Source organism: Leptonychotes weddellii, chromosome 13, assembly GCF_054177405.1.
Source record: "Leptonychotes weddellii isolate Sample4059 chromosome 13, ASM5417740v2, whole genome shotgun sequence".
Taxonomy (NCBI): Eukaryota; Metazoa; Chordata; class Mammalia; order Carnivora; family Phocidae; genus Leptonychotes; species Leptonychotes weddellii.
The window spans coordinates 43,766,080-43,788,700 of NC_138381.1; the positions used below are offsets into that span (position 1 = coordinate 43,766,080).

General features: G+C 49.6%; 1 protein-coding gene across 2 annotated transcripts in view; it reads right to left on the minus strand.

Annotated features, from left to right (window-relative positions):
* CABLES1 (Cdk5 and Abl enzyme substrate 1) overlaps window positions 1-22,621 on the minus strand; it is a 110,415-nt gene that overhangs the window by 11,212 nt on the left and 76,582 nt on the right. For both annotated transcript variants that reach the window (XM_081801510.1, XM_081801509.1), the window contains 3 exons: window positions 10,536-10,632; window positions 9,138-9,294; window positions 8,015-8,118 (listed from right to left, as the gene is read on the minus strand). In XM_081801510.1, coding sequence (XP_081657636.1) covers window positions 8,015-8,118; window positions 9,138-9,294; window positions 10,536-10,632 — 358 coding nt within the window. The remainder of the gene's footprint in view (window positions 1-8,014; window positions 8,119-9,137; window positions 9,295-10,535; window positions 10,633-22,621) is intronic.

A 22,621-nucleotide genomic window follows, 5' to 3' on the forward strand; every position in this document is an offset into this window, starting at 1 on the left:
GGCAGCCCCCAAAGCGATCATCTGCTCCCTGCTGACACCGCACAGGCCAGACTCTGGGTACTGGAGGAATCACCCCGAGCCCACGGCCGCTGGGTCAGGCAGTTCCCAGAGGGGATGACGCTCTTTGCTGTCCTCCGCTCCAGTTCCTGTTGAGAACCGCTCTCCAGAACAGAAGCAGACAAGATTCTCCTGCGTGGTCCTGTCTGTCTTGAGAATGCCTCATGACCTCTTGAGAGGCAGGACCTCTCGACCACCCGGAAGGCAGCTACCCTCTTTCCAGCGACAGAGGTGAGCTGAGGGGGCAGTACCAGAGGCTGAGCTGCACGGACGGGGTTACAACGGGCCCCCCGTTACTCAGTCCTTCTGGCTTGAGAGAAAAATGAATGAAAAGTGAGGCCACTGCTAGGCACCAGGCTCCCCTGCAAGTCTAACTGTATAGAGACTCCTAATGCCCAGGTTTTGCCCGTGCACGTTACTATGAATCAAAGCGCTAATAAACAGGCTGTGGTTCCTTCCTGGCCTGGGATGGCCTGGGACAGACTGAGTGACCACTGTTTTCAATGCCACCTAATTCCAGGCCATGGGATTTGTCGGACATAGGGCTCCTTGTGGCCCAGGGCAGAGGCCGACAGCTGGGCCAGGCCACGTGGCACATGGAGAGCTCCAGCCCCGTGGTGCTTGCAATTTTGCAGAGCGGCCATTCCACTCTTGGGATGAGAGGTAGCCTGAGTGCACGTTCGTGCGGCGGCCTGCCTGCAAGAAGCTGCTCAGTGTCCTGTGCTTCAGGTTCTTCATCTGGCTTCTCCATCAAAACGCAGAGGCGCAATTCAGAAAGGAGCCTGGCCCGCCGGGGATGGGAGGCAGCATCAGGAAGGCCCGCTGTGAGGCTGACAACTCAGCTACCTTCCAAGACACCAGGAAAAGGGAAGGCCAGAACTTAGCTATCTATCTGGAAGAGTCTACCATATGGACACACTGAGAGATCTTTGGCTTTTTCAAGAACAAAGACTGACTTAGGAGAGGAGGGAGGGAAGGGACCTTGGGCCTCCCCGGGCTCACAGCACCGGCCACAATGCTGTGCAGGGGGGCGCCTCAGGGGGCACTGGACGCAGTGGGAGACGGGGGGGGGGGCAGGTGAGGCAGGGAGCTGAGGCAGGTGTGTGTGGGGGGTACCTATACCCCAATAACAATGCTGGAGAACAAAGAGGAGCTCAGAGCTGACAGGCTGCTGGTCTGGTTTCAACTGAAACAGTATAAAAGGTGCTTCCACTTTGGGGGCTGGTAAGTCCCTCCTGTCTTCCCTATTCTCCGGCCCTGCACATCTCCCCGGGCATTCTTACGAGCAGCTCGGAACAGATGTGCGCTTGCTCTAGACTCAGCTACGGTTCCCCTCTGGGTCACGGGAGCTCCTGGGGCAGAACATTCCAAAGGAAGGAGGGCTATCAGGCAGTGCTCCCTGCAGCTCCTTCCAGCCCCAACGGCCCCCCACACAGGCGGCCCCCCACACAGCCCCCGCATGGCCGGGGTCCTCCTGCCTGACCACGCCGGCCCCCCAAGCTCAGCCGGGCACTGGAACGCAGACGTTCCATGCTCGCTCAGGTCGTTAAGCAGAGCGGCAGCCCTCGCTCCATCCACCTAACCACGAACAGCTGGGCATTTTGGCTCTTCTCGGCATTTTCCCCTTTCAGTAAGAGGACAAGTAAATCACAAGGAAAACTGTGGGAATGAGCGGAAGGCCTTCACAGCCTGGGGCAGCATTTGGTGCTATTTCTACCCATCGGATTCCAAATCCATAACCCTGGATTTACTCTCCCTTCCTAGCCCTGAGGGGGGCAGCTCTTCAGTTTCCCTCACTAAAATGAAATCGTTTGCAAATCAAGGAGAGAAACACAGGAAAAACTGCTTTTGCTTCAGGTTTATGCTGCCAGTGTGGATTTACCAGGAGGTGCAAAAGCAGGCCCACAGTTTCAGGTATTTGTCAAATATTTATGTGGTACTACAGAAACTTCGAGAACTGTGTCTTCACTCACTTCAGAGGACTCTGGGTGGGTGTGGCCCTGAGTTCACTCACACTCTCACACACACACACAATTTGGATGCACTTCTAAATACATGCTTCTTAAGTGGTTGCCTCAGAGCAGGAGCTGAAGAACTGTGTACGGGGCACCATGTTAAGACCACAAAATGGTCACTGAAAATCTGAGACAAACACATAGAAAGGAAGCAGATGCTACAGCACCTTGCATAAATGTAAAGCTAATTATTTCATTTTGTATTCTTTTTATATAAGAAAAGATGAAAAGAAAACCACAACACTGATACACGCTACAACGTGGATGAACCCTGAAAACATTATCTAAGTAAAAGCCAGACACAAAAGACCACATAGTGTATGATTCCATTTTTACGAAATGTCCAGAATAGCCAAGTCTACAGAGACAGAAAGTAGATTAGTGGTTGCCTAGGGCTTAGGGGGTGGAGGGCTGAGGGTACAGGAGCTTCTTCTGGGGATGATGAAAATGTCCTGAAATTAATTATGGTGATGGCTGCACAACTTTGTGAATGTCCTAAAAACCACTTAATTATACACTTATTTATTTTCTATTTTTAGTGGGCTCTACGCCCAATGTGGGGCTTGAACTCAACCCCTGGACCAAGAGTAAGTAGCATGCTCCACCGACTGAGCCAGCCAAGGCGGCCCTATACACTTTAAAATAAAGTGAACTGTATGCTATGTGAATTATATCCAATAAAGCTGTCACATACACACAACCCAAAAAAGCCAGAAAGCCAGAAAACAAACCCACCACAATGTAATAGGGCATTTAAGAAGGCATTTTATTTTAACACTTGCACCAAAAGCTGGCGGGCCTCAGAGATCCCACTGCTCAGCTCCTATGCAGGTGCCTGGCAGACTGTCCGTAGAGCTGGGGAAGCTCTAAAGCCCTTCCAAGTCTCAGGAGAGGCCTAACAATGGTGTTATTGTAATGACTTATTATTTTTCCTAAACTGAATGAGCTTCAAGCACCTTGAAACCTGAGGGCCCTGGAAGGAGCCTTACAAGGGAGTATCCCCTGGGGCTCAAGCTGCTTTAGCTTCTCTACAAACCCACCCTGCAGACAGGTAAGTACCTACGTCATCAAAATGGCTTTCAGTGGAAAAGAAATATGGTGAGGGAAACCAGAGCCCAACTGCCTGCCACACAGAAAGTTGACTTAGCCTTCCTTTTATTGAGTCTTAAATTTCCCACTGCTCAGCCATCTCATACTGTGCCGAAAAAGTTCTAAGACATATTCCCACAACACTGGGGAGGTCTGGGGGTAAGGAGGAGGAGTTTTTCTAGGAGTAGTGAATAGGCACTTTATCAAGAAGATCAATCCAAGAGATGTCCTCTCGAGATTTATATACCTACAGATATCATAAAGGTTATTAGTCGGTTTTCCTTCTGATGTCAAAATAGTTTGAGAGGGATTTCTTCCTGAGAAGGAAAAGGATCCAGACACGCATTCAAATAACATTAACTTTGTTGGCATTATCTCAGTCAGCTCTTTTGCTTACTTTCTCCTCTTAATTGCTCTCCACACCCAGAAAAGGAAGAAAAAACAAAACCACTACTGACTTCAGCTGCCAGGTTCTAATGATAAACAACCACTTTCTGGCCAAACTTTAATTACAAGGCAGGCAGCGCACAGAGCAGGAAGCAGCCGGTTCGGACTCGAGGCCTCGCGCCCGCCCTCACCGCACTGAGAAACACCATCATTAAGCTAAGGCCCTACGAGAACCTGCATGTAGCCAGGAGGCTCAACATACTTTCCTACTCTGTGGTCACCGTCTAGAAGCTTCAGGGCCAAAACCACAGGGGCAGCTGCGACTGGGGTTTCTAGACTTGTCCCACGAATTTTTTTTTTTTACTTCAAAATTTCCCCTTTGCCCTTTCACAGCGGCTAATAGTGGGAGTGACTTGCACAGATGAAAGTTAAAAACCAGTGTCACTCCGAATGCAAGGTCAGCTTTAAACGGCTGCCACTTAAACTCTGTACCTGACAGGCTTCCTTCTAGGCCTCAGGGAAATGTTTGCCTCTGGAACTCTCCCACTTTTGAAGGCATGGCAACTGTGACCACGAGTGGCCTTTTTATCTGGTACTTAGAACACACATGAATGAAAATACTCATCCAACCACATCCTGGCGGGTTAACATCAGCTACACTAGGACCCAGAAAGCCCGCTCCTGGGTTATTTACCCAGGAGAAATGAAAATATATGTCCACGCAACACTTGTATAAGAATGCCCATGGCAGCAATATTCATGGTATCCCTACCCAGGAAACCACCCAAATGTCCATCAATAGGAGTGGAGATAAATAAACTGGGGTATGTCCTTACAAGGGAACCCTAACTCGGCAATTTAAAAAAACCCAAACTACTGATATGTGCAACATGAGTGAATCTCACCTATTCTATTAAGGAAGAAGAACCAAAAAAAAAATTTAAAAAGCACATAGTTTATGATTCCACTTGCATAAAGCGCTAGAATAACTGTGGTGACACAAGTCAGAACAGCATGGACAGGAGGGAACTTTCTATGGGGAAAGAAATGTTCTATCTTGACTGAAGCAGAGGTGACAAAATTCATGGAACTGCACTTAAAATGTGTGTGTTTGATCATACATAAATTACAACTTAATACGAAAAGAGAAAACAAATAAATAGTGGCTGGGGGATGCGATGGGGCGAGAGGTTTAGCGCATCACTTTCTGGCCTGCTTGATTCTGCAGAGGCCGCATGAACATCTCAGACCCTGAAATGCCACAGCCCCTGGTTCTCAGGCTTGAGGCCTTCACTGGGCTGGCCTCCCCTGAGCTGCGTTGGCAACCTAAGGGAGGCAGGCATAGGCTTAGGCAGCAGGACCCCCACAGGCCTCGAAGGCCAATATGAAGGGCGGTCGGCAGTGCTGCGCATAGTCAGCCTGGCACCTGGCCGCACCCTTGCCCAGCCTTCCAGCAAAGGCCACTGACAGGAAGCCCTTGGGGAGGGGACAGAGGAGCCCGGGCCTCATAGGCTTCGCACAGGTCTGACGTCCACCTGCAGGGGGTGCCCTGCCAGTGATGAGGGTTCACATCCCAGGAGAAAAGCTCTAAGCTGGGTGAGTTTGTCTAGGCAGAGTGCCTCCCACCCACCCACAGGCCAAGATGGGCCCTAGACCTTCAAAGGAGGTTTTCAACAGCCTGGGTCAAGTAACCGTGTAGCTCTGTTTACCCTGGTAGTCTGTGCCTATTACAAGCACAGCTCCGTGTGCCTGGGGTCGAGTAAGTATGGAAAATCTGTCAGGATCATCATTCTCTGGGCTTGCCTTCTCTCTCTCTCTCTCTGTGTGTGTGTGTGTGTGTGTGTGTGTGTATGCATGTAGAGGGAAGGACAGTGACTGTCATTGTTAAAAATACTGATTTGATACACTCTCCCTCTTTCACCCCCCTTCACGAGACAGGGTCTTGCACATGGGCCTTTCCCACCAAGGCCTGGAATGGCTGCTCCTTCTTACCCCTCATACTCACCTTCAATGCCATTTCTTCAGGGGAACCTTCCTGGAGGTAGACCTCCCACCTTCACCCCCCTACCCTGCCCCCATCATCTCCTACCACTTTTCTTCACCCTCCTCATGACCGCAGTGACTTGTCTGCTTGCTCACCATCTGACTTCCCCACCTGCTGTAAGGCTGAGGAAAATGGGGATTGTGGCCGGTTTGTTCTCCACTATATAAGGAAGCATCTGGCCTGGCACACAGTAGGGCCTCAGTCAGTACTGGCTTAGTGGACAAATTCTGTATCTTCAAGCAAACCAACCAAAACCAAAACCCCCATGCGTACTTGAGCAAGTTTGCATGTGAAACAGCCCTATAATCCATGCCTGCTTCTGGAGAAGTCTCCTGGGAGCCAGTCTGAGGCTCTCTGTAACACAAGACATGCATGGCAGTGACAGAGAATGCTGAAAAGTGGCTGTCCCATATCTGATCAAAGTACAAATCTCTGCGGCCAGAAGAAGAGATGTACATCTTATGGAACTGACCAGAAAATGCGGTTCACGAGCCATTTCATTCTCTAAAACACATACTATTACAGGAAGCAGGGGCTGCAGATGCAACCTGGGAAAATGAAAAATGAGCCAGTTGGGAACATACAACACGGAGGACAGGACATATATGCTGACTTGGCAAGTCATCTAGCACAGTGCCCAAGGAGGAAAATGCCCTGTGTGCACAGGCACGTGATGTAGTCTGCGACCCAGAACCTTGAGGCTCAGTGAAATCACTTAAAGAAAAAAATAAGATCTGGCACCAGACTGCCACCAGGCCTACAGGAGAGGTCCATGTTATCGCCAGACATGACATAGCCCAGAGAAGAGCTCCCTGCCAAACCCCAGTCGGTCAAAAATAGTGCCCTCTCTTATTCTCTTGGTTACTTAGAAATCTGTTAAACTGTTGGCCCAAAGAGTCCTCCCCCGAGGTCGGCCGTTCTGCCACTGACTGCTGAGGGATGTGGGAGTCCCAGGCCAAGTGAGAAGAGCACCAGCCTCAGCCCCCACTTCCTGTCTGTCAACTGTGACGGCCTCACTCAGACTCCCCAAGCCACAGTTTCCTGACCATTACTTAGTAAGTAAAGCAATGAACAGCATAAAGAATCCTATTCTTACACAAGTCATGACGTTTCAGTTGCTTCCTCCTTCACATTAGGGCGGCAATTCTGGTCATTTATTAAACACTTATTATGTGCTAGCTTACATGAATACGGCCTGGCGTTGTAAAAGTAACAACTAATCTTAACAGGTCTCGGAGTGGGGAAAAAAAACATACATGGCTCTGGTTCTGCTTTTCGTGTTAGGAGGTGGGAAATAAGGATGGGAGAGTGAGAAGCAGGGGCAATTTTAAACTCAATGCCTTTGGTAATTCATGCTGACTCAGCATAGTGTATTAGAATAGGATTTTTGCTGGAAGCAACTGCCAAGGACCTCTGCCTGGTGTCTGACGGCAGCTACTTGCCAAATGTTCAGGGAAGAAAGCGAGGCTGGAGGGTGGAACCCCAGTGCTGAGACCTCTCAGTTCAGAGTGAGTGTTCAGGGACCCTCTGAGTAAACGGGGTCCCACTCTGGCCTCTGCAGACACAAGAGCCCAGAAGAGGCTGGGGCTGCTATGAATGGCACGGGCTGGGGAGGAGCAAGGGAACCGGAGCGGGATGTTTTGAGCTGCGCCCGCCCCCTCTGGGCCTTTCAGGGAGGTGGTGGGAGCATTCTGGGTTGGTGTTCTCCTGCCTGATGCCATGTGCGGCAGGCCTGGCCTGGCAGCTTTCCCACAAGCCCAGCTCTCCCCTTCTCCCACGGCTGCCCGGGATCCGCCTGCCACTGAGTTGGGGCAATTCTGCCCCAAGAAAGTACACAGGACCCAGACAGGCCCCACGGGCATCTGGAGAAACGGCAGACCAAGTGGTGGGAAATGGTGGTCAGCCAAAAGCAGAAACCAAAATTACACAAAGGGAAAAACAGGAAGAGTCTATGAAGCAAAAACGGCAAGTAAAGGTTTTGCATTTAACGCCCAGAGTGGCCTACCTTCACTCTCCCAGGAGAGAATTCTGTCATCCGGAGCCCAGTGCCCAGTTTGCCTGGAGTGCACGTGGAGGCCTACAGTCACCAGGGAACTCCAAACAGAGCTGAACCCGAGGGGCCTGACCCTCCCCTAGTGGGGTCTACAGATGTAGGAGCTCAGGTGTGTCCCCCAAGAGGTGAGGGTCCCTGACCAAAGTGGTGTATGCAGGCCAGGTGACGAGAAGAACCCAGGACCAGCCCGTGCTGGGCCTTCTGTGAGCAACCTACACTGGGGAATCCCCTAGAAGCTCCCCAGGCCGCGCAGTGTTTGAACCAGCCCCCTGAGGCCAGAGAGCAGCCGCCTGTTAGGGTGAGCATGCCTGAGGGGCAGCAGGGGTGAGGCTGAGGGGGTGAGCAGACTGTCTCTCCACCACTACTCACCATGTACGAAGGAAAGATCAGAACTCGTTTGTGCTTGCCACAAGGCCACTGGGGGTCATCCAGGAGATTTGGGTCATAGTCCATAAAGTCTCCCAGGTCGCTACCTGAGGATCACACACAGAATAATCAATAGAGGCCCCAGACTCCCTGAAGCAGAAGCAGGAGGGCGGATGCCAAGACTAAAGTTAGACTGAAGCAAGGCTGGCCTCAGGTCGTTGAGCCCAGAGTCACACCGCACACTCTGCCCCTCAGGAGACATCCCTACATGCCAGTGAAGGGTATCCCCTGCACAAGGGGGGTCACCAAATACTTAACATTCTCACAGTTTTTCCACTTTAGAAAATTATGTATCACTCCCCCCGACCTGAAGCGAGCACTCGGGTTACAAAATGGGGCACCAAGAAGGCGCATTTGCTGAACCTGCAGATCAAACGAGTAACTCAAGTCCTGCCCCGTGAGCCGCATGTTTCTGGTGTGAAAGCTTCCAGGCAGGCTGCTGTGTCCGTCCACAGATCAGAGTGGCGCCAGGGCAAACAGCTGTCAACGGCCAGAGCTTGTGGGAACCGAAGGACAGTGCTTCCAAACTCAGCACCCGCACAGGCCTGAGCAATTTCCCCCCTTCACCTGGAGTTTCTCTGGAGTTTTCTCCCTTGTTTGAGTCTTACAAAGGTTTGTAGAGGCAAAACTAGAAGCAAGCAAGCCCTCCTTCACACTCACAGGCCACGAGAATCACAAAAAGTTCTCACACCTGATCCAAATCGGAACACTGGGAAAATATTGGCAAGAACCAGGGTGAGATAAGGAGCTGAGTGGTGGGAGAGGGTGGAGGGAGGGGGCGGTCCAACCATATCTGCACGCTACAGATGGCCTTGGCATTTCTCCTTGTGGGAGCTCGGGAGTTGGTGGCTGAAACATCTCATTGGTGAGGTCCCCCTGTGGCCTGGCTGTGAACCTGTATGGCCTGAAATCGGGCTTGCCCCAAAGTCACGTGGCCCATGGGATGGGTTCATGCTCCATCCAGAGGCACCCGTCCTCCACTCTGCACACAGGGAGACCCAGCCCACACGGTGCACCGAGGCACCCTTCTCCACGCGCTGCCGGCCCCGGCCCCGCCCAAGGTTACCTGTGTCTAGGCTCCCCTGGGTGCTGCTTGCACGTCCTATGGAGAGGCTGCGGTGGCTCAGGTTACGGAACTGGGAGAAGGAGGACGTGGAGTCTATGGTATTTCTCCGGGCTCCGAAGGCATTTGTGGGTAACAGAAATTGGGTGTAAGAAACAGTCTAAAAGGTGAAGACGAAAACGGACAAGATGGATTACTCCCAGGCAGTGATAGGTTTGCATTCATATTCTTACATCCGTACTTCTAAAATCCAATGAGATCTGAGATGAAATCTGTTTTGGTATTTATTTGTGCCAAAACCTAAACTCAACTAATTTGAGGCTACGTATAGTTTTAATTTATTGCACTTTGTGTGAATATTCATGTTATATGGTAGAAACATCACTGTGTTTGAGAACTATCCCAGAAGCACTGGGATGTTGTATAATACACGAGGCACATAGCGCATTGGCTTTTTTTTTTTTTTGAACACCACACGAGCTTTATACCCCACCAAGTGCAGAATTCCAGAACACATCAGACCCCAAGAGTGTCTGATAAGGGGCTGTGGCCTGCTGTATGTTCTGTTGGCAGATGAGATCTCTGATGCTGGTCTCTAGCTCACCTCCCTCAATCCTGTGTGAACACTCAACCTTCAGAAATGGATACAAAACAAGTGTTTTTCTTTCCACCTACTTGGAGAAGCACGGCCCATATACCCCTGCTCGTGGGCTCGGGGCTGATGACATCCGGGCACAGTGGTGACCAGCTGTTCTGGCAGGGGGGAGGTGGGGAGGTCACTAGCTGCCCCAGCAGCTTCAGCTGACAGCAAGCCACCCTGAGATGGCTTCCCCAAATACTTGCTTCATCTCCATAAACAGGCTTTTGAAGGGTTTACAAAGATTACTGGGATCCAGCACAAAAAGGTCAAGTTCCTCTTTGAACTTTCACCCCTCACTCAGACTTCCACACAGCAGCTCACTGGACTGCAGGTAAGGAGGAATGTAACAGCTCTCCTGCTAGGTGCTCACTGAGTCTGAAAGACTCAGCTTCTCAGGACCGTGGGAAGCCTCCCTCCCCCACCCCCCCCAAAACAAACTTTCTAGTAGCGGGAATATAGCTTGCTGACACCATCAATTAATGCATGCTCAAGCCACTCGATTCCAGAACATGCACGGGTGTGTGGGATACTCATCAGTATCCGGCATTCCATCATAAATAGCACTGGGGGAGAAATACTCTGCCGCTATTTCCTCACTGGCTCAGTGGGTTTCCGAGGGCACGCTAGGGAAGAGGGGACGGGCTGGCCCCAGACCTGGTTCCGCCACCGTGAGCAAGGGTCGTGGTCTGTCACGCTGCCTCCGAGTCCTGACCCTGGTGGTGTCGGCAGAGACTTGCCGATTGGAAGCTAGGAAGCCTTACCTTCCCATCAGCTCCCAGCTCCACACCTTCAAGGCCAATGATCTCTTTCAAGCTCACGGCACCTGTGGACTGCTTCCCTCCATCCAACTTCAAATCCCTGGAGAGGACAAGCCCAAGAAAAAAATGCTTTGGTTTGTACTCAAAAGAGCCACGACGATGTCTACTACACAAGACACCACAGTCGCACTGACGAAAACGAGCACGCAGGCCCTGGCCAACAGGATATCCCTCTGACCCTGGGGGCCCGCTAGCACCACCTTGTTTCATCCACTTTGATATAAATGAAATGCAACCAAACGGAAAGCCTGCAGATGAAAGGCAGGCTCAGAAGCTGATGGACGACCAATGTTCCTCTGTACAAGGCCCCTCAGCTCACAGTCTGCTAACAGGAAGCCAGGGAGCATTCCCTGGGCATCACGGGGCAATGGTTGGTTCTCTTAGGCTCTGGCTGTTGGTTTCATTTTAAAGCTGGCAGAGACCACCTCTCCTGGCCGCCCCCTTTATTAGACAAAAGAAATCAATTCTTGTCCTAAACGGTTCCCAGGAGTACTGCTGGTAATGAAGGGATTAATGCCACCACAGTCACCCCAGCCTCCTCGCCAGGGGACCCGGAACACGATCATCTTTCTATAAAAGAATCTCCAGTATTATCAGACATTTACACAGCACTTCGTAATTTACGAAGACTTCCACGCATCGTCTCTGCCATCCCTTAACATGACCCTATCAGACAGGTATTGCTATTATCTTATTTCACAGAGGAAAAGCCCACAGGAGGCTAAGTGGCTTGCCAAGGTCACCAGGATGGTAGGCTGTAGAGACTGGTTTTGCATCCAGGGCTGTTTCTAGCACCTCACGTTGCCTGAGAGATGCAAGACTGAGCTGGCTGTGGTTACGCTCAGGTGTAACTGCTCACATTGTCAAGGATAATCCCCCTCCTTGCAGTGGTCCTCGGGCTTGGATGCTGATTAGAATCACCTGGGGATCTCTGACAAACTACCGCAGCCTGGACCCCACCCGCAGACATTGTTTCAGTTGGTATGGGGTGCAACCTGGGTGTCAGTTTTAAACACTTGCCAGGGGATTCTAAAATGCAGCCATGTTTGGGAAGGACTGTCTTCCAGTTTCTGGCTCTAGAATGCGGTGCTTGTTAGTCAAAAGTCATCTCAGGCTCGCAGCGTTCTTGCTGTGTGGCCTGGAGAGAGGCACCACATTCAGGGGCTGGCTCCCACAACCTAAGCAAGACCAAACAATATGTAAAGACAAGCCTCTCCCAGGCAGAAGATAAAGAATTCAAGGAAAAAGAGAAGGAGCCGGGTGAGTGAGGGAACAGACAAGGAACCTCCCCTTCTGGGAAGGAAAACGGCTTCTCTGATTTAGTTGAGCAATCACTGGCTCTGTAAGCCTACCTCTAATGCAGAAGTGTGATTAATGACAGTTTTTAAAAGAAATAGCTATGGGGCACCTGGGTGGCTCAGTCGGTTAGGCATCTGATTTTCGGCTCAGGTCATGATCTCGGGGTCCTGGGATCAAAACCTGAGTGGGCTCCGTGCTCGGGGTTGGCGGGGGGGGGGGGGAGTCTGCTTGTCCCTCTCCTTCTGCCCCTCCCCACTGCTTGCGCATGCTCTCACTCAAATATTTAAAAAAAAAAGGGAATAGCCAAAATCTGCATCCAGTAAGTACTGCATTTTTTAAAGGTAGTCTCCTTAGGACGCCATGGTATTGCCATGCTCAAAACTTTCTGGAGCCCCCCTGGGAATCAACACTAAAGTCACGCAAAAAAAGCCAATAACCAACCCATCCCAGTCTGCAACCTTTGTATTTATACATATTTTTGCTCTGAACACTATTACTTGAATCAGTGCTCCCCCCTGCCCACTGATGGACTGTAAATGAGTGTAAATGACTTCAGGTAATTCCAGGCATCAAGCTCACCCCCTAGGGATGGTGCAGAACAGTAACTCACAGAGCTGTAAACACTCCGTTAGAAGGTGCAGACCATCCCATCCAGAGCTCCAAGCATATTCTGAGCAATGGGAGTACTCTCGGGATGTGCCTCCTCTGCGCGGGACTGTGAGGTCCAGGATGACTGAAATCACGTCACTTTATAAACATGCCCTGTGAACAGAGACCTGCATTCCAGGTATGGATCTTAAATCTGCAGCTAGAAGGGCCACGCAAGCAGGCGGGGAGCAGAGTGGGGCTCAGCGAGGCCACCAGAACCCGGGGATGGCACATGCCAGAGACCACCCACCCTGCTGCCCTGCCTCCTACGGGAGCCGTCCGGGATGCTGGCCCTCACAAAGGGAAATGCCAACAGAGCAAGAACCTGAACCAGGCAACGAGGCAAAAGTAGCCGTGAAGGGCAAGGAGAAAGGGGACGGCCGTGGCAGCCCAGGGGGGGAGCAGGTACAAAGAGTGCAGCGCCTTGCATTTCATGAAAGTCTCTCCGGCTCGCTTCCGGGACGTCCTCCTTGCCTGAAGAGCACCCCGGCAAGCACGTGCCTCAAATTCCCAACTCCCAAACAACTGTCTCCTTGTTTCCATTTTGCCAGACAGAGAATGTTATTTAGGGCTGAAACTAATTTAAAAGCAGGGCCCATCTTCATGGGGTAAGAAAACCCAGAGAAGGAGCACCTGGGTGGCTCAGTCGTTAAGCATCTGCCTTCGGCTCAGGTCATGATCCCAGGGTCCTGGGATCAAGCCCCGCATCAGGCTCCCCGCTCAGCAGGAAGCCTGCTTCTCCCTCTCCCACTCCCCCTGCTTGTGTTCCCTCTCTCGCTGTGTCTCTGTCAAATAAATGAATAAAATCTTAAAAAAAAAAAAAACCCAAAGAAATAAGGATATTAAAATATGCCCATTTTAAGAGTGCTCCTGAATGGAGAGCTGGCTGCAGCCAGGGACATTCCATGTTTCTGTCCAGATACACACGATGTCTGATGTGTAGTATTTACTTGAAGGAGCCAGGCAGCCTGGCTCTTTGCTGTCTCACCAGTGCTGGTTCCTTAGCTAAGTGCTCTGCTGCAGCCTCGTATTAACACGAGCCACACGAAAATGCTGTTATTTGCCCATTTTGACCTACGTACGCAGCGATTTCACATGGCGCCACCTGATTTACAGATAAGGTAACTGCTCAGGACTTACCCCTGAGTGAAAAGCAAGCAAGAGACCCATGGCCCCGGATGCCCCCGTTTGAGGGGAACTGTGAATGGTGCAGCTGCTTCACCCAGAAAACAGCTTTTAAAAACTCCAGTGAAGGGACGCCTGGGTGGCTCAGTCAGTTAGGCGTCTGTCTTCAGCTCAGGTCATGATCTCAGGGTCCTGGGATCGAGTCCCACATCGGGCTCCTTGCTCAGCAAGGAGCCTGCTTCTCCCTCTGCCTGCCTGTCTCTCTCTAATAAATAAATAAAATCTTAAAAAAATATATTAAAAAAACCCCAAAACTCCAGTGAAAAAGGATTAAGCAGAAGTCCCTGGGGAGTAGTGATAAAATCTTGATGTTTTCTTTATAACATCATTATTCTGAATTCTCATTAAAATGGTGTATGAAAACAAGAAATACCGGTTTGGCTCAAAAGCCAGCATTAACCCTCCAGAAGCAGGAGAGAGCTGGGGAACACGGAGCTGCAGCTGTAAGTAATTGAAAGCAGACTGAAGTCGGACTTTCCAGTTTCTTTGAAAAGCCTAGGAGATTATTTTTCCCAGATACATGTAGAGTCCAAATATTAATTTATTTATGTTCCACCTCCTTCTAAAAATGGCATGAAGGCAAGTTCAAATACCAGATGTGGATAGTGGCCAAAACCGTGTGCATTACGGTTTACACGCTGTAGCTTGCACTCACAGACGAACGTGGCTAGGCAGGTCCTAGGGAAGGATCTCATTTGGACTGTTGCACTAACAGAACCAGGGGTCAGGAACCATGGACAATGCAAGGGTCTGTTTTCTTCTCTTCCGCAGGCCCGGGTGACGCTATAGCTCAGACCTACTTAGCTGCAAGAGCTCATTTCTCATCTATTCAAGTTTCTTTTGCAGAGGCTGTAAGCAACAGACACACTTTGAAAACCCAGCACAAAGGTTTTCTTACAAAGTCTGGCCGGTGGGGATGGGGATGGATGGGAGATGGTTTAAGGGGGTCGGGGTAGGGGCTCACAGAAGATGGGGGAGGCAGTGAAAACAAGATGAAAATGCATTTGGGGAGACAGCCAAGCAGCAGTTATACCCTTAAGCAAGGGGCAAAAATAGAGGTTCTTTGTGGAGCGAAACCCTACTCTTCATAGGATGGCCCCGCAATTCACTGAATGTAGCTCTCCTTGAAAGCCTGTGACTTGGTTGGAAACCCCCTGGACGTGTCTTAGTTTCAGCTCCCACGGCAAAGAGCAAATACACATGATTTTGCAGTTGTGGAATCATCTGGTCAGAGCAGATGGCCAATCTAGATATCCTGGTGCCCAAAGGGGATTACCTAGGTCACTGTAACCACACTACGGCCAACTCCTGATTTCATCCAGTGTAACGGGCAAAATGATCTTTCATTACCTTTTCTGATGCTCAAGGAGCCATAATGCATGGAACTGATCAAACAAGATTCCCTATTAAATAACAAGAAGTTTCGGGGTGCCTGGGTGGCTCAGTCGGTTAAGTGTCTGCCTTCGGTTCAGGTCATGATCCTGGGGTCCTGGGATGGAGTCCCGCATGGGGCTCCCTGCTCCACGGGGAGCCTGCCTCTCCCTCTGCCCCTCCTCCCCTGCTTGTGTGTGCTTGCACGCGCCCTCTCTCTGACAAAATCTTTAAAAAAGAAAAAAAATTAAATAAGGAGTTTAAGGTAAGGCCTTCTCCTTAAGGAACATATGATTACTGAACCAATGTTACTAATAAAAAAAAGATATGATTTAAATACTTAACACCTGGAAAGTAGATGGAACTGTGTGAGTAATCCAATTAACTAGTTTCCAGGGCTTTCAGCCTCCAAGATGGCCTGACTGCCACTCGTGATCATTTAATGGTGCTCTAAACTTGAGACCTTGGAATGCCAAACAGAAGCATCACTGGGCACTTGCTCATTAAGGGACAACAGTTTGAACACTTTGATGCATAAACAATTTAAAAGCCAGTTAAATATTAATAGGATTTCCAGATCTTTCAGGAAAAAAAAAGGGAGATTTGCTGCAGAGAGCAAAACTTGAAAGCTGATTAGGAAATACCACTTGTGAGCTAGTTTTAATTAAGAGATTATGCATCAACTGGAACTCAGTGATACAAGCATCTATCATAGTTTAGGAAGTCCTATTTCTCGCCTCTTTAGATACAATACAGCTGACATCTTGGATTGGGTCTGCTTACTTGTATCAGAGCAGAGCGTTACACCACCACAGTTCAGTCAATGGGACAAAGCCCAGGGCTGACAGGAAAAAGTGAAATCAAAGCGGCTTTTAGTCTACAAGTCCTGCCCCTCACACTCAGCACTCCATCGATAAGCCATCCCCTCAAGGTTAACTGGCAGACAATGAAGGGGACTTAATGTAGCTTACACCAAAATCTTTGTCTAAAGGCAGCTCTTATAGCTGGATAACGGCATGATTCATCCATGAGATCATTCCAGAATCTGTCTGTGTGGGAATATGGTTGGTGTGAGGAAAGAAACACAATTTGTGAATGTGTAATTTTCCACAACGAAAAGAGATGTGCAGGGGGTAAGTGGGTAGGGAGGAAGAGGGGAATGGCAGGGGGCATTTAGGCTTCCAGGCCCCCTCTTAGAAGCAGCTGTTCTCTATGTCACAAAACAATCAACACTCAGGAAACGGACCCAAGAAGATGACCTCATCTGAAATGCCCCCATGCCAAAAGCTAAGAAGGACATAAACAAATACCACGTGGGCACTGCTATTTTATTTATTTTTTTAAGATTTATTTATTTATTGGGACACCTGGATGGCTCAGTCGGTTAAGTGTCTGCCTTCGGCTCAGGTTATGATCTCAGGGTCCTGGGATGGAGCCCCGCATCGGGCTCCCTGCTCAGTGGGGAGCCTGCTTCTCTCTCTGCCTGCCGCTCCCCCTGCTTGTGCTCTTTCTCTAGCAAATAAATAAAATCTTAAAAAAAAAAAAAAGATTTATTTGAGAGAGAGCGAGAGGGGAGGTGGGGGACATAGAGGGAGAGGCAGAGAATCTCAAGCAGTCTCCCTGCTGAGTGTGGAGCCAATTTGGAGCTCGATCTGATGACCCTGAGATCAAAACCTGAGCTGAAATCAAGAGTCGGACACTCAAATGACTGAGCCACCCAGGCAACCCTGGACACTGCTATGTTAAAACATGCCCCCAGAGGTAGCTTGTGCTACGCTGCGAAGCCATGTTCTTCACCACATGGTCTCATATATATCCGTAGTAAGCGAACCCAGTCACTACCATTCAGTCAGGTCTGGTTATCTGAATGGGTCCGTTCCTACACACACATCATCATGCTGGAATCATCCGGCGTGGTTATTTTACATAACCCTGAGTCACAAGTTAACTGGGTTCACTGCTACTTCCTTCTGATTGGATCCCTATATACAGAAATACCTACTGATACCAGTTTCAGTAAATAAAGTGCACCTGGGCACTTGTGTCAGTCCCCGTATGCAGAGACAGTCCTGGGACTGGCCCTCAATACAAGGCCTGTAGTCTCTCACTCACCAGCGGGCTGTGTTCCAAAGCTTTTGAGTTGGCCTTCTGGAACTGAGAACGCATTTCCCACTGAAATGATGTTGCAAATGGAGATCAGCCTACAGTGTGCTCTTTTAGCCTTAATGTCACCGAACTAGCCCCATAGTAAAGCAAGAGTTCTGGTTTCAGGAGCAACAGGTCAGAGATGTGTAAGAGGGTGAAGAAACAGGAAAAAGTGGAGTCTCTCTCATAGTTTCCTGGTTTGGGGCTGACCTTCAGCAACATTTTAAAGGCGGTCAAGTTTGCATTATTTCCACTTCCCTCTCTGGACCTCCTTTTCCTTCTCAGGACCCCAGGATCCTCACTCCTAAGATGTTCCTGTCTCACAATTTCTCCCCTCTACTTCTGAACCCATAGATTCCTTGGCAGCTCCTGACCCCAGGGTGATAGCACAGCAGCCCAGAGGACAGGGCCGAGGCCCAAGAGGAGAGAGCAGTGGTCTTAGGTAGAGGTGTGGCTGAGCTGTTTATCAAGTGGGGTCTGCCTACTTAAGAGAGTCGGGAAACTTACTTGCAATTTATTTTGTAAGCAAAGGGTTGCCAAGCCAAACCACAGATCCACACTAGAAAAGAGAAGGCAGTGACTCATGTGGATAAAAGGCAAAAAGACTCCATCGGGCCTTGGCAAACTGGTGGTTGAGAGAAGGGGAGCTGGTTTAAGGCTGGGACTCTTCCCAGAAAATAGTATAATTTACAAGCTTAATCTGAGAAGAGTGTTTACAGCTATGGGAAGGTTTGATGTTACAGTTATAGTGAAAGAGATGGGCAACATCTGTTCCTCTTCTCAGTGACCAGCTTCCAATAGCTTGTTTTGAAAGGTGGGATTTGGCAAAGCTTCTTCTCACCAGCAAGAGAGTTCAAAACAAAACAATCAGCTCCTCATATTCCATACAAGCACATGCACTAGGGGATAAGAGAGAGAAAAAAAAGACTGGAAGGAAATAGGCCAAAATATTAATGAAGGTTTTGTTCAGGAGGTAAGGGCTCAGTAAGTTGTACCTTCCTTTCATTTTCACACACATTTTAGATTTTTAAAAATAAGCATGTACCACTAAGGAAAACAATTTAAAGACCAGGTAAAAGCAGATCTGAAGATGAATCCCTTGTGTTTGTAGAAACAGGGCCGGATAACTCATCAAAAATGGGACTGAGATTTGCTGTGTTGGGGCAGACTTAAAAAGAACAATGAAATAACTCTGTGACTCGACAAAAACGGAACCGAAGTGAACATTTAATGAGTATCTACTACGTACGGCCTGGCAGGCTGCTCAGAGCTTTCATATTTAATACTCTCAAAAACTCCGAGGCTGACATCATAGCCAGTTTTACAGATGAGTGGGCCTGGGACCAGCAAAGCTAATTAATGTGCTGGGACTGAGGATTCTGCCTGACCGCCAGCTCTGTCCCACGCATCCTATGCTCCTTGGCTTCAGATGCCCCTCAGCACCAAAGACAGGATGGAGGACTGTGGTTTTCCTACTGGGACCATGAAGAATGGAGTGAAAATGAGTGGGCTTCTCATTCCCACTCACTTTTCTGGAATAACTGTGGTTAGCTATTTTATTTATGGGCATTCTGCGTAAACTTGTATTGGAGGAATGGTTTCTTCAGCAAAAAAAAAAGTCTGAAAACCACAGGACTGAACAGTCTCCAAGTCCCTTCCAGCTCTAAAGATCTATCTTTGGAGTTGAAGTGTGCTCCTTACCCCTGAACTCGTGAAATAGCACGTGGCGAATCTTCTGGGTCACGTATCCTTTAGTGAGTTAGCCTGGGGATACCCCGAGAAGTGGCAATGCCCTCATGTCCAGGAGGGGCTTCTACACCCTTGCAAGTGGTTTTTGCTCATTGAGCTCAGCCCACAGTCCCGCTGTTATGAATGATGACAACTCACCCTTGTTAATGATTAGTGGGACTCGGGCCCAACTGCAATTTACTTGAAAGGAGTTAGCGCAGCCTGTAAGCCAGTCTTCAGTCTAAGCATGCAAGTAAATCCTAACATCTTCCCAACACATGTGCCTGATTAGACATGGCCATACTGGGCCCCAGAAAAGGCCAGACAGTGAGGACCAGACCACACACCACTATGTGAAGGTGTCAGTGTGTGGTGGGAAGGACCAAGGCAGAGCTTCACTTCACCCAACATGGAAAGGGCACCAGTGACAAGATGAAGCTCCCCACTGCCCCATGGGTAGTACTGGGCCTGGGAAAACCAACCCCTTCTAACCCCTTCTAACTCTGTGCAAAAGTCAACTCAAAGATGTCCCTTGCTTTAAGCAAAAGCAGTATATATGAAAGGAAAATCACATGTTGATCAAGGGCTGGAAAAGCCAGCCAGCTGAAAGCCAGGAAACTCTGATGGGGCTTGGGCAGACCAGGTGTGACATCAGCAAAAGGCCCTTGGCATTCCTGGGTTTAATATTTGGGGTGTTAGTATTTGTGAGCAACTCAAGGAGCACAGCACAAGTGACCCATGGTGTTGATGAAGCTAACATGTTGAGGAGTCGTCTGGCTGGGTAGGTCAGGGGAGGGAACCTAGCTGGAGCTTAGCACCTGCATCTGGGTTCACCCTGACCCCACCTTTAGTCACCATAGACTTAGCAGCTTTCATTGTGGCCATGACAGTTATTTGCAGAAAAGCAGGGCGCAGAGATCCATGACCAATCATCCTTGTTGGCATCTTCCAGGCCCCTCCTCTGACTGCCCGTCCAGTGCTGCCATTCCTATCAAGATGCCCACAGTGATGGGGTGCCAGGCTGAGGACCCCAGGGAGCACCTGCTCCTGCTGAGGCAGACAGTCTGGCCATCATTTTGGGGGGCAATGATATAGTCATAAAATTAGGCATTCTCCAAAGTCTAGAGACACAGTCCTCAGAAATACCATTTGTATCATTCATTCAACAAATACAGTGTCTACTATGCACACTGCAGTGTGAGTGATGCCTTGAGAACTAAGACAATCCACCCTCAAGGAGGGTTAAGGATAAATTACAAAGACGTTAAAATGTATTTGTTAAGTGCTCAGACAGGCCTAAGGGTACCATGGAACACGAGTGGCCTCTTAGGGCCTTGAGGCAGGGCATTAGGGGGGGGACTATGAGGGTGGCCTAAGAAAGGGCCCTGGAGGAGAGGTCTGAGTTCCATCAGTAAGAAGCTCCAGTATGCGAGGCAAGAATAGTCTTTCAAACTCTGCACCAAGTATAAATGCCCCAAAGGCAAGGAGAACCTGTCATGGAGCCGGGCATCCTACTAAGGCCAACAAGAGAGGCCATGGGGGGCGCCTGGGTGGCTCAGTTGGTTAAGCGACTGCCTTCGGCTCAGGTCATGATCCTGGAGTCCCGGGATTGAGTCCCACATCGGGCTCCCTGCTCGGCGGGGAGTCTGCTTCTCCCTCTGACTCTCTTCCCTCTCGTGCTCTCTGTCTCTCATTCTCTCTCTCTCAAATAAATAAATAAAATCTTTAAAAAAAAAAAAAAAAGAGAGGCCATGGGAAGAAGATGGGTCTGAGAGGAGAAATGAGGCCAGAGCCTAAGGCCCTGTCTCTGTGCTCACTAGTCTAGAAAACCACAAAAGAGGCTTTCAGCAGGGGTCATAAACCTAGAGCTGCAAAAACGACAAGCATCCAGGGTGCAAGGGCTCCCATGTATCTGACTTTGGTCCTATTTCCTAAACTCAACACTAGTCCCGACTGAGGGCTGTGGTCAGGAGTCCGCAGTGGCACTGGTGAGAACCGAGGGGGCTGGGAGCACAAGTCTCGGGCCCAGGGCTGGGAGGCTGCAGGGCTGGGGGTGCTGCTTTTGCCTGGGATTTGGAGATGTATAGAGTCTGATTAGACACTGTCTTCTCAATAAAATTGAAAAAAATAAATAAATAAAAACAAAATGAAAGTGAAACAAAGACATTTTCCGGTAAAACTTGAAGCAATGGGGGCGCCTGGGTGGCTCACTCGGTTAAGCGACTGCCTTCGGCTCAGGTCATGATCCCAGGGTCCTGGGATCGAGTCCCGCATCGGTCTCCCTGCTTCTCCCTCTCCCACTCCCCCTGCTTGTGTTCCCTCTCTCGCTGTTTCTCTGTCAAATAAATAAATATAATCTTAAAAAAAACAAAAAAACTTGAAGCAATGGATCCATACTAAAGAAATAGTAAAGGAAGAGCAAGTTCTTCAGGATGAAACCAAAAGACAGCCACTGGGAAATTTAGAAGTTTGGGAAAGAATGAACACTGGAATGAGTATTTACCTGGGTAAATGCAAGGTCTATCTTTTTGTTCCTTTCTGCCATTTCCCTCTATTTCTTTACAAACTACACACCTGTTTGAAAACACTAAGAGTTTCCTCTTTCAGGGAAGCATATTTGCAGAGGGTGGGGGGTGGGGCAGAGTAAAGGGACCCTTACATCCTGAGGGTTCCCTCCTGGGACTGATGCCGGGTTAAGGCCTGGGGTCCTTTGGTGGCCTCCACAGATTCAGTGTGGGGACAGGTGGATTCTCCAGTGAGCCACTAATGGCAGAGACGGCAGATGGGCCCACAGTATCCAGGAAGGCCAAAGACTACATTTCCCAGACGCCCAGAGGCGGCCTACGTTCAGCTGAGCCCAAGCCCTCACGTGGAGGCTGGAGGCAGAAGTAACATGGAGTGGAGCCGGGGGTCAGAGCTTCTGGCAACTGTGGGGTGGAGACATCCACAGCAGCGTTTCCACAGGAGAAGCCCAGAGCGTGGCCGCATGTTTGTCCCAGCTGCACTGCCTCCCACTGGGTCGCTCCCGGTGTCTATACTTTCTCTTTCCTGGACATTCTGTGGACCACCCTAAGTCCACTGCCTCCCCCTAACAGTCAGGGAGGATCCTGTTGTCTGAGCGTATCCCACCCTGCACTCCATCCCTCCATGCCCATCAGAGCCACGGCAAGACTCTGAGTTGCTAAACTGGAAGAGCAGGAACGAAGGACAGTTATTAGAAGCATCTTGTTTTATCTAACAGATGATTTCTTGAAGTGCTGTATGCACGCAAACTCTGTAAATCAAATGATATTTTAAGAAAGAAGAGAGCTCATTAAGCAAGCAAGAAAGCCTATTTAAAAAAAAAAAAAAAAAGCCCTGTCACCAATCCTTTTGTGAAGGAAAGACATGTTCGGTGCTAATGTAACTACTTAGCACAATTTCTCAAAGAGCAGCATTTTCCAGCATGGTGTAAAGACAGGAAGACGACCCTTACCAGTCCCTGAATCGCTTCCTGGTGGTGTTTGTGGGGTGACCTGGCCAGCGCTGGGTGGGTACTGGGGAGACCTGAGCAAGCAGCACTTCAGGATCCTGAACCAGCGATGCCCACAAGCAGCCTGGGTGTCGCACCACGCTGATACCGGCATCATGCGACCTCCTCCCCACTCTCTATG